The 12,886-nt window shown below is 34.9% G+C and overlaps 1 protein-coding gene and 1 pseudogene across 1 annotated transcript; both read right to left on the bottom strand.

Moving 5' to 3' along the window:
- Positions 1 to 5,022: 5,022 nt before the first annotated feature.
- Positions 5,023 to 6,904, bottom strand: LOC107891327 (cytochrome P450 CYP73A100-like; annotated as a pseudogene).
- An 836-nt stretch (positions 6,905 to 7,740) lies between these two features.
- LOC107891333 (small RNA degrading nuclease 3) lies at positions 7,741 to 11,972 on the bottom strand. The gene is given in 13 exon segments (XM_016816090.2): positions 7,741 to 8,383; positions 8,385 to 8,479; positions 8,687 to 8,791; positions 9,253 to 9,360; positions 9,446 to 9,568; positions 10,055 to 10,155; positions 10,299 to 10,368; positions 10,448 to 10,564; positions 10,800 to 10,940; positions 11,031 to 11,099; positions 11,196 to 11,285; positions 11,391 to 11,573; positions 11,702 to 11,972. Coding segments are annotated over 13 exon segments (1,494 nt in total). The 5' UTR covers positions 11,735 to 11,972; the 3' UTR covers positions 7,741 to 8,124.
- Between the last annotated feature and the right edge of the window lie 914 nt (positions 11,973 to 12,886).

The following is a 12,886-nucleotide window of genomic DNA, read 5'->3' as shown; positions in this document are numbered from 1 at the left end:
TTATGATAAATTCGATTGAAGACCATGTGATTGGCTTTCGGGTCAAATTGAGTTATGATATAGCGTGTTTTATTCACTTAAGTTGCGATCTATCGGATATGAGAAAGAGTAAAGATTGGCATAATTGCCTATTGAAATGATTATGGGAAGATATAAGCTTTAAACAATTGAAAGATGTTAAAATATATGCTTGAAATATGAATACTCATATTTAGTGTGCATGATTACTATGAGGTTTGAATTAACTTGTTAAGTGCTATGATATGTTACGAAAGAGAGACTACGGTTGTTAGGCTAATGTGAAGATATGTTAAATTATGTTTATAAGTTAATAGAGTAAACATCGTGATTGAATAAAATTATAACTATGAGATTTATAGTAATTGATATTATTTTGTGTTTAAATTGTTGAACTTGATAAATGTCTAATAAGAGTTGCTTATTATTTTCATACAGACTTACTAAGCTATACAGCTTACCCCCTTCCTTTCCCATGTTTTATAGTGCAGTGAAGCTAGCTCGAGTTAGAGATCACCGGAGATCCTATCAAACTATCAAGCTATCAATTTTGGGTATTGTTGAATTCAAGTATTTTAAGGTATGGAATGTATAGGGACAAAGTCAATTTGTTTTATGTGTCCTTATTGATTTTAGCCAATATAATGGCTGGTAATCATCAAAGGCTTGTTTTGCTATTTGGCCATGTAAGTTGGTTTATATTGGTAACATGGTACTAAGCCTAAGTATATTCATATATATATGTCAATGCGTTTGGTGATATGATCATGGCGTGCTTGGTGAATGTGAAATACTTGGAAATGTGATTTATGGCATGATAAATGTTGTGTGTATGATAGATGCTGATATGGTACTAGTATGTGAATGGTTCATGGTTCATTTTGTATATAGCCTTGGAATTTGGCTAATGTTGGTTATGAGTATATTTGTATTAATGTCATTTGTGAATAGCACAATTTGATATGGAAAGGTTGATGTTTTAAGCATGTTTAAAAATGGTATGAGAATGACATGCTATTGTCTTGGCTGTGACTATTTGGTTGCTCTTCATGCTTGACTTTGTGCCATGTGATGTTGAGTAAATATGTGCAAGTGTGGGTGGCAAAATGGCTTGGTAAATAGCCCTGTTTTAGTCCACACGGGTAGACACACGGGCGTGTGATCCGGCCGTGTGTCCCCTGCACCTAAATTGTTGCAAAACAGAATGCTTAATATCAAGCACACGAGCAGAGACACGAGCATGTGTCTCAACCGTGTGAAAGACACAGCCTCGAGACACGGGCGTGCGTCATGGCGTGTGACTTCAATTTGTTCTTGGGTGACAAATAGAGAGTTACATGGGTTGGGGACACGGGCGTGTATGACCACAGGGCCTGCCCACACGGGCATGTCCCAAGCCATACGAGCGTGTGACCCCTATTTTAGCAAAAAAAATTTAAATGTTGTAAAAATTTCTAAAGTTCTCGGTTTAGTCCCGAACCGCTTCCAAAGCATGTTTTTGAGCCTCATAGGCTCGTGTTATAGACTTTATGAGTATTTGCAAAAAGTTTTAAATTTAGATGAAAATTTGTGGCTCGAAAATGTGTGTTTGCTTATGTTTTAATTCTGGTAATGCCTCGTACCCTGTTCTGGCGTCAGATACAGGTAAGGGGTTTACATGTATGCTCTATTTTGATTATCAAGTCAAAGAATTTTGTGACATGCTAAATCCAGTAATATATTCGATTTAAAAAAATAAAAAAACACAAATATAAATGGTTTGTACATTTCAATTATGTTTAGAGTAAGAATAACTTGAGTTTAGGTAACAAATGAATTGGGTAAATTAGGAGATATTTGCTATGGCCAGAACATACATGGAATTTAGAAAATTTTGTTTTTAGGGAGCAATTTTCTACACTACCTTTGTTAAACCAAAGCTTTGAAACTCGAATAAGTTTTTAAAGAGAGATTATGGTTGACAATTGATGTATATATTGGTCTTCGAATAGATTAACAGTACAAGATGGGTACATGCACTAGCAATATTGCTGCATACACGCACTTATGCATATTTTGCTTGAGTACAAGCAATAACTTAGGTTTGGGGGTATGATAACTCTTGAGAAGAGTTATATTTCATGCCCTTAGAACTAGCTAATTTCTTGTACTTGGGTACATTTAGTGGCATTTTAGGACATGTTATTTTTATCATAGCATTAAGAGCTTGCATTGTGTTTACATGCTAGATACCTTTAATTGCGTATGGAAGGGTTGTGTTTGGTGGTTTGGCAGGAGCAGGATGTGGAGAAAGAAATAAAGGAGTGAGGGTTTGCTAGGGCAAAAGGTTGGACAGTTTGCCTCCTTGTATACTGTGGCAATTTCAAAAAGATAACAGAGTCAACACTCATTGCATACCAGTTTCAGCCCAACTCTACTTGTACTAGAAAAATCTACCTAAAAAAGAAGAGAAGATATCGTGGGCTGTTGGAGTTACCCTAGGAAGAAAAGCTTATAAAAAGCTAAAAGAGGAAACCCTAAAGGTGTACAGATCCAGAGGCAACAATAGAAGATAACAGTTGAGTAGAGACAGGAAAAGGAGACCGAAGGCAGTCTCTCTCAGCCACCACAGGACACTGTGTTGCTAGATTGATGATTGATTTGGCGACAGCCATCTTCCTAAGTTCTTCCATTATTTCTTAATATGTTCTCCCATGAATTGAATTGATTGAAACGATGTTGGGTGTTATTTTGAACTTGAATTTTAATTGCCAATCCATGAGCTAAATCTCATAGGGTTGGGATTACATGATGAAAATTTTTACTTTCTTTAATGGTTGAAGCATATATTTGATTTAATCTACAGTTTCATTCAATTGTTTTTATTTCCCAATTGTATGCATACATTCTCTATCATAGATAAGTATGCAGTGTGCCCATAAACCAAATCTAATTCTAAAAATGTTGGATTAGTTAGACTGAAATTGAATGATACAAGCAGGTATTCGACCGAATACTTGTAGTATATTCTAAACATAGAGTAGCGTTTGTATAGAATGAAGACAAAATAGTGCAGGGTACTGTGCTAAAGCCTATAGACACAGGCCAGGTAACTTGAGATCTAGCTTTCAAAAGAAGCAGGTCACTTTAGGTCTCTTCTAAGCAGTAGATTAAGCACGATTTTGCTGAGGTATTACTGAAAGTAAGTGTAGATTCTTAGTAATCCCAACATTCCAAATCAACATCGTAGACCTTCTATCCTTTTCCATTGTATCTTTTCCATAGCATTCTTAGTTATTTACTTATTCGCTTACAGATTATTCACGTAATTATTCTTGTAATTATTCTTATAATTGCCATTCCATTGTCACTCTTGCTTTGCCTTAGCATTTTCCAGTATTAGTCAGTATACATTTCGCACACATCCTTACTATTTTAAATTACCACAGCATACTTAAGTTGGATTTTCCATAACATTAATCATAATTCATTATAATAACTTGACACTCTTATGCCTAATCTGATCCCTGTGGAGATGATCTCACTTGTCACTTTATTACTTTATTCGATGTGTATACTTGCACAATTCACATATCATTTCACACGGAACATCATTATAATGGATGAGTTTCATATAATAGGAGGTGCAAAAAGTCATTATCTTTAAGGAGATGGTGAAAGTAGATTTAAGTAAGATGAGGTTGGGTATTTTATTCTTCTCCCCCTCCTCAATATAAAAAGAAAGTATTTATAGGAAAAGGGGGTCAACTATGGGCCCTACTTGATGGACTTAGGTGTCGTGGTAAGGTTGTGGATGTAGCCTGAAGTGCAATTGAACTTGACTTGAAAAGACTAGTCAAGAGAGTTTCGAATGTGGTGGATTGATGGGTGTCTTTAAGAGGTTTTCCTCATATATTTCCTTCAGATAGTGTGAGATTCAAATATGTGACGCTTGGGCAAAGATGCGATGTTAGGGTTTCAAAGATGAGCTTAGGCTCCAAAGGCAAAGCGGTATGGGAGTTATGGTGTCAGGCTAAGTTGTAAAGTTAAACCTTTATATTAGTAGGTCTTTCAAATAAAATATGAAGGTGTAACGCAATTAATAAAAACATAATTTTAGTCTTAACAAAATATTGAACAGTAACCTTATTACAATTTAAAGATAAAAACTGATATAGTTAAGTTTTTAAAAATTATCATTAATTATTAAAAAAATAGCCAAGTCGGGGCTTAATTCTAGTCCATTCAAAATTGCTCTATCTAACCATAGGATGGTCATAATCAAAGGTAGCCATTCACAATTTGGGCTTACTTCGAGCCACAATTAGACTCATTTTGTTTGTAGACTAATCTATTAAGTTAGATGTAGCCTTTCCCTAGTGACACACTATTTGAGATTGAGTCTAAATGTCGAATTCATCTTAGTTAAGAATTAGTGATTAAATGATAAAATTGATATCATAAAAAAGTGTATGAATACTATATAAATAAAAGAATATACATGTTAATCTTATAATTAATTTATTAATTTTGTATAAATCTATAATAATTTTAAATATAAAAAATAATATATACATAACATGAATAACCCAAAAATAATTAATGGAGTCGGGCATTAGGGTCTTGCTTGATGTAATGATTCATTAACTACAAAATCCAAGAGCTCATCAGTTGGGAGGAGATTATATGCTTTACTTTTTGCATTATAAAAAGTAATTTGATTTAGCTATGGGATAAAAATATAAGCTACTGTAAATGTATGACACATCATATTGGTGCAGATACAACTGGACATGAATATGATACCATCTGATAAAACTTAAAGGACAATGGAAATTAAAGATTTAGGACAGTTTTTAAACTTGGGTTCAATGGAGGATCGTCCATCTTTGTATTTGAAAAGTGTACACACAAAAACAACTGCGTCATTGATAAAAATTAGAATAGTACAAATTATATTACCTTACACATATTATTGCTGAGATCATCAAAAATAAAAACATTGCTGAGAAAAAAATTTACCTTTACACATAACACACACAGCAAAATAAGACAGGTTAAAATTTTTGTATAAGATAAAATAAATTTGGAATTTTTTTGTTTCTTACATATCTTATTCAAAACAAACATAGAACAACACGTAATGTTAAATGAGAAATGATTATTTTCTTATTGTTCAATAGTTGCAGAAAAATATGAAGATGAAAAATTTAGTGGCAAGATTAATGGGCAATGAGGCAGAAGGCAACGGTTGAGTGGTTGGCAATGTGCAAGCTGAATTGCCCTCCTTTTTCAGTCACATCGATTTGGTGGGTTCCCGAGGGAGGTTTTAGTTCAAAATTGGTGACCAACTTGGCTATGACAAGCCCCAGTATTGGGAGTGCGAGGATGATTCCAGGGCAGCTGCGCCTTCCCACACCGAATGGCAAGAATCTGAAATCAACTTTCCCACCAGCCACGGCGGCGTCTGTGCCATGTTCTTCTTCCAGGAACCGCTCTGGCCTGAATTCCTCAGGGTTTTTCCACCACTTGGGATTGTTGGCCAACCACAAGGCATTGACTACCACCTTGGACTCCCTAGGTATGGTGAACCCTCCAAGCTTTGCTTCTTCAAGGTTCATGTGAGGGACCAACAATGGGATTGGGGTGTGCAACCTTAATGTCTCTTTCACTGTGGCCTGCAAGTAGGGCAGTTTATGGAGGTTGGATTCTTTCACAGCCTCTCCGTTGAGGACTCGGGAGATTTCTTGGCGGATCCTGTGCTGAACGTGGGGATGGTTCACCAGCTCAGCTATGGCCCACTCCATGGACCACAGTGTGGTTTCGATTGCTGCAACGTTGATGTTTTCAACAATGTAGAGCACATTTTCTTCGCTAATCTCTCCCTTCATTTGAGCATCTATAATGTGATCAATGGCACAGCTTATCTTGTGCTTGTCCATCTCAGCAGCCATTATTTCCCTTCTTTTCTCAACATAATAGTTGTTGAAGAAGGCCAGCCTCCTGGTCTGCAAGTCCCTGCACTTGTTCAAGTACCCTCTCAATAAGGGTCGTAGCAATGGAATGAAGTCACCATAATTGTATTCAAAACTCTGAGCCAAGCGGCTTCTCTCCGAGTTGAACCTGGTTGCCTCAATGAACAAGGGGTCTTCCTGAGACTCAAACTTGGAATCAAACATCATCCTATACATGATATTATAAAGCATCAGCTGCAAACGTTTTCTGATAACAATCCCTTTGCTTTTCACATTCTCATCTTTCTTCAGATAATTAACCTCCAGATCCATTTCTTCTTCCCACATGTTACTGTAATTGTGCACAACTTTGTTGGTGAAAAATGGCAGTGTCATGATCCTGCGCATTTTGCGCCAATGATCACCGTAAACCGTAAACACCATGTCCTGTCCGTTGCCCGTGAAGATGTCGAAAACCACGTTGCGTGGCCTGGAACCGAACTCCACACCTTGTGTGTGCAACACCTGGGTGGCTAGCTCAGCGTCTGAGACCACTACAAGGTTTTTAGAGCCGAGTTTTAGAAGGAAAACTGGACCGTAGGTTTGTTCCATAGAAGCTAGAAGGCGGTGATTAAGGTCATTCCCTACTTTGATTCCAATTTCCAAATATTGGAAACGGGAAAGGGCCTGGAGGAAGAGCAGTGGAAGACTTGAAAAAGAAGTAATAGATAATAGCAACTGGCACAAGGTGAGTGAGAATTTTATGTAGAGCTGAGGGTACAATATTTTGGTGAGTGCAAGAATAAGTAGGGAGAGAGTTGTGACCAGAATTGGTTTGTTACAAGAATGATGCTGAGGCAGAGCCATGTTTAAAGATGGGAAGAAAGTGAGATGAACTCATGAGAAGGGCTTGGCAATGGGATACAAACTATATGCATATATATTCATACATGCATAAAATGTTAGTGGATGAAGTTTGGTAGGAGGTTTGGTGGGTGCCCAATGGTTTTGTAGAGAATCCATGGGCTCTATTTTTCAGAATCAAGGTAGAAAGGCAGGGAAGGGGTAGGGGATATTTTCAAAGTCAAGATTGTTTTTAGTTGGTTGGTGGAGGGAGGGCGTTCAACGTCATGTTCCTATATTATAAATTTATGAATCAACTAAAATAAGATTCTCCTTTAATCAAGCTGCGGATTTCATGTCTAAATGGAGGTGTTACTCGGGTTTTAATGTACAAGTGGTAACCAATTCTCCTGCTGGTAATTCTGCGCTTCTACTGTCTGATGCTGAAGGGGTCATGTTTGATAGGATTTAGTGCCTGAAACCGTCTTAGATTTTAACGTTCGGCCTCCTCTTTACTCCAAAAATAATAATAATAATAAGATTCTTTCTGTCAAATTCTGCTATCTACACTTCACATAATTTATAAATTTAACATTTAATTTTATACTTTTTGAATTATGAATTCTAGATCTTATATTTTTCAATTTTTTGTCCTGATCAAACAATACATTTAAATTTACTTGGTTAAATTCTGCTATTAAGTATCATACATAAAATTATAAATTTAATCCATATTCTTTAGATTATTCTTAGTCGTTATATTTTTTAAATTTTTAAATTTTAATCTTAATGCAAACAGCAATCAATAAATCTATTAACTAAAATTTTTTGTAAGTAATATATAAAAATAACAAACTAACACATGTGACAATATGTTTAATTTATCAAATTTTGAAAATAATAAAATTTAATAAATTTAACAACTTTCTTTCAATGAAAACTAAAATTCTAAAACTCAAAATACAATAAAAAATACCAAATTAAAGTTCGGATATTAAATCCACAACTTATATAAATGACAGGATTTGACCTAACCTATTATTACTCCCATAGTCTCTTCTTTTCTGCTACAACCATTCTCTCCATGAAACAAAGATTCAACAAAGTCTTTACGGCATAAGTTCATAACGAAAATCTGATCAGACACGTTTGAAGCTAGTTAGTTTTAATTCCACAAATTCAGATATAATTAAATATAATCGGTTTTTAGGACAAATGACACGGTGTTCCTAACTCAAACAACACTGAACATGACACTTGAACCAGGTTGGGGTTAATAGACTGTAAAATCGTGTACCAAAAAGTGACTGTAAAAACACTACTCCATGACCTATTTCCTTTTATTAAGAACCTTTTTCATTTCTTCAACCTTCTTCAGAAGGTTAGATATCATCTTATCCTGCAACACAATTTTAGCATCTTTCTCCTGCAGTTCTTGCTTCAATCGTTCTATCTCTTTTAAGTGATCATCAAGTTCACTGTTATCTTCCATAACATTCTCCGCGGTTTTCACATCTGTCTTCAGCTTTTTGGATTGAATCGATTTCTCCTCGCCCTCGAATGCTCTTTTATTCGACAAAACTTCAGTGTGAATCTTCCTGTGCCATTTTACGGATGTATAAACTAGCAGTTGATCCATCGCCAAACTGAAAGCTAACAAGTTTCTGAGGTAGTCCATGTGAATCCTGAGACAAAAAAAAGGACCTACAGTTAGCACCTTATGAAAGACATAAAACAAGTTAATCTTATTAAGGCATTGAGAATCAAACATCTCCATTGCAATTAAAAACATCATAATTTTTAGTCATGGAATGAGAAATGATTATCGAAAAAGCATGAAGAAAATGCTATCATGTGAATGAAAAATGAGGAGTGTAGTAAAAGATACTTGCCTTTTCTTCATCGCCTTCCATATTTTCATATGCTTGGTTTGCTTCTTGAGGACTATTAAAGACAGCAATTGCAGAGTAATGGCGACCTTGAAGCTTTTTAGTTGGCTGCCGACAAACAAATTTCCATATTTGAAACTCAGCAACGATAAGTGAAGATGAAGTAGAAAGAGTTTCCAGGAAGAGAGCTTTTCGAAGACAATTCATTGACCAATTCTCTGAACTTTAAAACATCTGTAATACATGTATTTTGTAGAAAGACGATTCGCATTTTAAGGATAATATATTTACCTTAGAACAGAATACCTAAGAGATTTAATGATATAGAATATAGTTCACCTTTCAAGTGCCTCAGAAATGCAGTTTATCAGAGTATTCGAGAATAAACTTAATTTACCAGTAAATGTTCAATTCAATTATTGGGATTAATAATTATTTCATATAGAATATCTCAAAAGAAACCACTAGTCTCAACTTTTAAACATAAGACATGCAGCAATCCAAGGTAAAGAAAAGCTAAGCCAGGGATTTCTAAAGGGAAAACCAGATACAGGAAAGGTATAATCAACCTTTACTTCAATCACAACAGCTCCAGGAATGACGTTGGAAATTTCTTCTCTATGAACATAGACTGGTATTCTGTGGAGTAGTAGCTTCTCCCTTTCATGTTGAGATACCTGATTTTCAAGAAAAACTAAATATACATAGTTGATAACAGTAAACAATTGAAATTAAAGATAACCAGTAATAACATGTCCATACATCTGGAACCAGGGTAATTTCACCACGCTCTAGCTTAGCAAGAACTAGTTTCATTGCAGCACATGCATCATCTAGACAATTATGAGCAGCACCAGGCTTTCGAACTTCATATCCCAGTACGGACTGTAAAACAATGCACAGAACAGTTAAAATTTAAAACAAGCATCTAAAACTACCAATAGACTATTGCCTTCTATAGCACCATGCAAGGTAGTCACAAAGAGCAAAGCAGTTCTAGTGCTGGTTACCCAGACGCTTGGTGAGTGTTGCTACTGGTACACTCAATTCATTCTAAGTTTGTACATATATTTGGAGGATTATACCTCCATACTCATCCAAATAAGTGTCGAATTAGGTGTCAGATAGAGGTACTTTATGGAAAATAAAGAGTGAGGGTAACATAGTTTGTGGTCAAGTAATCAGCAATGTGAAAGGATAAAAGTCATTCATAGAACACTCTAAACAGCATACATGCATAAGGAAAACGATGTAGTACTCAATCTGATGGGTGAAATACATGCAGAAACAAGATGGGTAGTACTTCAGGTTCTTTTCATAAAACATAACAATACATAAATAAATAAATAAAAGACACTATCTAATACTTACCTTGCACAAGTTATTCAAAGATGGTTTTCTATAGATAGGTGCATCCAAATATTTGAAGATATAGGATGTGTCAATCACTCTTGCATGGTATATCTTTAACACTGTATCCAAAATATAATAACAATTCAATGTTAAGAAAGCAAATGATAGCTCAAACCACCATATGGAAAAAGTAACCAAGTCTTATAGGCAGTTGATTCTACCATAAAATGAAATTATAACTTTTAGCCATTATGCAACGTACCTTGCAAATCATTGTGCAAACCATGTCCCACTAAAATAGTTCCATTAGATAACAGCTTCTTCAGGGATTTCTGTGAGAAATTTTCCATTGCTCAGATAAACAACATTGAAGGAGATCCAAGAAACAATAAGATTAGAGCCATTGCATACCTGTATGTCAGCTACTGAACAAGTAACACCATCCAAGTCCCCTGCAGCTACTCCAGTAATCTCAGTCCGATAATCAGCCACTGCTTTGTTCGGTTTTATAAGTTCATTGATTTTGACCTGAAAAAAAAGAGTTCCTTTTTACCTAGCACAAGATAGATAACGATAATTAACAATTAATTGCCCTTGAACTCAACTAACGTGAGGGTAAAATTACCAAATTAGAAACATTTAGGAGAACCCACAGCAAGTTTTGCATTCATATGAGGTGGTATTTTGGAAACTAGTTAATATTAAGATGCTGTAGAGTCATAGGTCCTTTTTCTTAACTCTATTACAAAAATTCACTTGATACCTGTAAATCACGATCTACAGCACAAACTCTCACTAATGCTTCAGTTCCATCATCACAGAGAACCATTTCACAATCAACAGCAATCATCGCATTGGACTTCAGCGCCCGGGATTTTTTAGGGGGCTTGATAACAATCCATCCCTGCATATATAACTAATAAGGATTCAGGAGGATGGATAGAAGCATAAATGAGATGAAAGTAAAAATCTAAAAGAGATAGGATCGACGAACCTCATCAACTACAGGGAATGCATAATCAACCAGATATTGTGGGTGTTCCAGAGTTAAACGAACAAGACTCTACACTGCCACCAGAACCAGTTAACAAGACCAATCACAAAATGGTACTACGGAGCTACTTGCGATATGTATTGCCTCAGAAAAATGCTAGTATACCTGCTCAGGGGTTTCATTGTCCCGAGATTGTTTGCTAAATTGTTCAACTCTGTTCCTATTTAAATGAATTTGCAAAACTCTAGAGAAAAGCTGCAAACAAGCGATAGAAACAAACAAACATAACAGTCACATCCTCGAACCCAGATTATTAAACAAGATACTGTTATTGAAAACAAAGAGCGATCATGAATATACTTCCAAATCATCATCTTTAGTAAATGTCTTAAGAAACGATACTAAGACATCATTGGACCGCTTCGAAGGATCACTCAAAGAAGCACCAAACTTTTTGTCATAAGTTTTCAAAAACTCCTTCCATCCTCCTTGTGTTCCTTCCAGTCCTCGCTTTTGAACTAACTTCACGATTTCAACAAGAACCTGTACATTTTCAGCATAAAGCATTAGACTTTAAAGGAATGAAAACTGAATTTAGTGAACATGTAACATTCTATTTTAAAAAATAAGTACTTTGGAAATTAACATATAAATATATCAAAGTGCCTTACCTTTTTCTCGGAAGTTTCAAGCTTCCTGTCCATTAGGAATTCAAGGGGAGAGATTGAAGGAGGCGCAAGCTATCAGCTATTGGGGTTAGGGTTTCTGGATTCTTCAGTCAAACCGAGATGGACGAAATTGAACAATAAAGAAGGAACAAGTTAGACGGTTAAATATCAAATATGGTCCCTAAATTCAATCTCTTTGCGCAATCTACTACAACCTAGCAATAATCCTGCGACCACCACCGCCAAAATCTGGAACGACAGTCAAAAGCTGTTTCTTTAGGGTTAGAAACTGCTAAACGATTAGTTTAACTTTATTTGTTTTCTTTTAACCTTTTTAATTGAGACTAATTTTTTTATTTTTTTTGGGTAAATTTCATAATAGTCACCCAGCAATTTTTTTTCTCTTTTGTCGCTCAACTTTAGAAAATTATAAAATGGTCATTTAATTATTAGTAAATTTTTTTAATCACCCAACTATGAAATGTTATAAAATGGTCTCACACAACTATTCAATTTTGTCTTTTTTGGACACCCAACTATCTTGAATATTTGGGTGTTTTCATTTTTACATTAACTAGCCGATGATAGAATTGAATAGTTAGGTAATCATTACGTAACATTTCACTTTTTTTAATTAAATGAAAAAAAAATTACAAATAATTGGGTGACCATCTTAATATGGGCTGAACTTACCATTTAGCTCAAATTTTTTTGGCTTAAATACTTATTTGACCCTTGAATTTAACAACTTCTTCCGAATCTAATATTTATACTTTTTTCAACTTGATACTTAAATATTTTTACATTCATTATTTCAATGTCTTTTTGTAATATAGTTAAGTTTGGGATATGTGGTACTATGAATTTGAGACATATAGCACTAATAATGTTTACAAATTGTCAAAAGATTCGATTCATTAGAATTCAATCCAAGACTAGAAACTATTAGTAAAAATAGAATTTTCGGGATAGAAAGATGCAAAACTCTATATTTCTATTCTACTTTTTCTCTATTTAAATTATATATACATATGCAATAGAGAAATATAAAATTCGTTTTATTTGTTTCTCCAAATTTGAATTTCATTTCATGGAAGGAAAATTTCGTTTTTTATCTTGTTGCTAGAGGTTTACTCATTAGTAATATCGGATAATAATTATAACACCCCTTACCCGTATTCGACGCCA

This window comes from Gossypium hirsutum, chromosome A11 (genome assembly GCF_007990345.1).
Source record: "Gossypium hirsutum isolate 1008001.06 chromosome A11, Gossypium_hirsutum_v2.1, whole genome shotgun sequence".
NCBI lineage: Eukaryota > Viridiplantae > Streptophyta > Magnoliopsida > Malvales > Malvaceae > Gossypium > Gossypium hirsutum.
The sequence above is the reverse complement of the archived record's forward strand: the minus strand, read 5'-3'. Positions and strand labels throughout refer to the sequence as shown.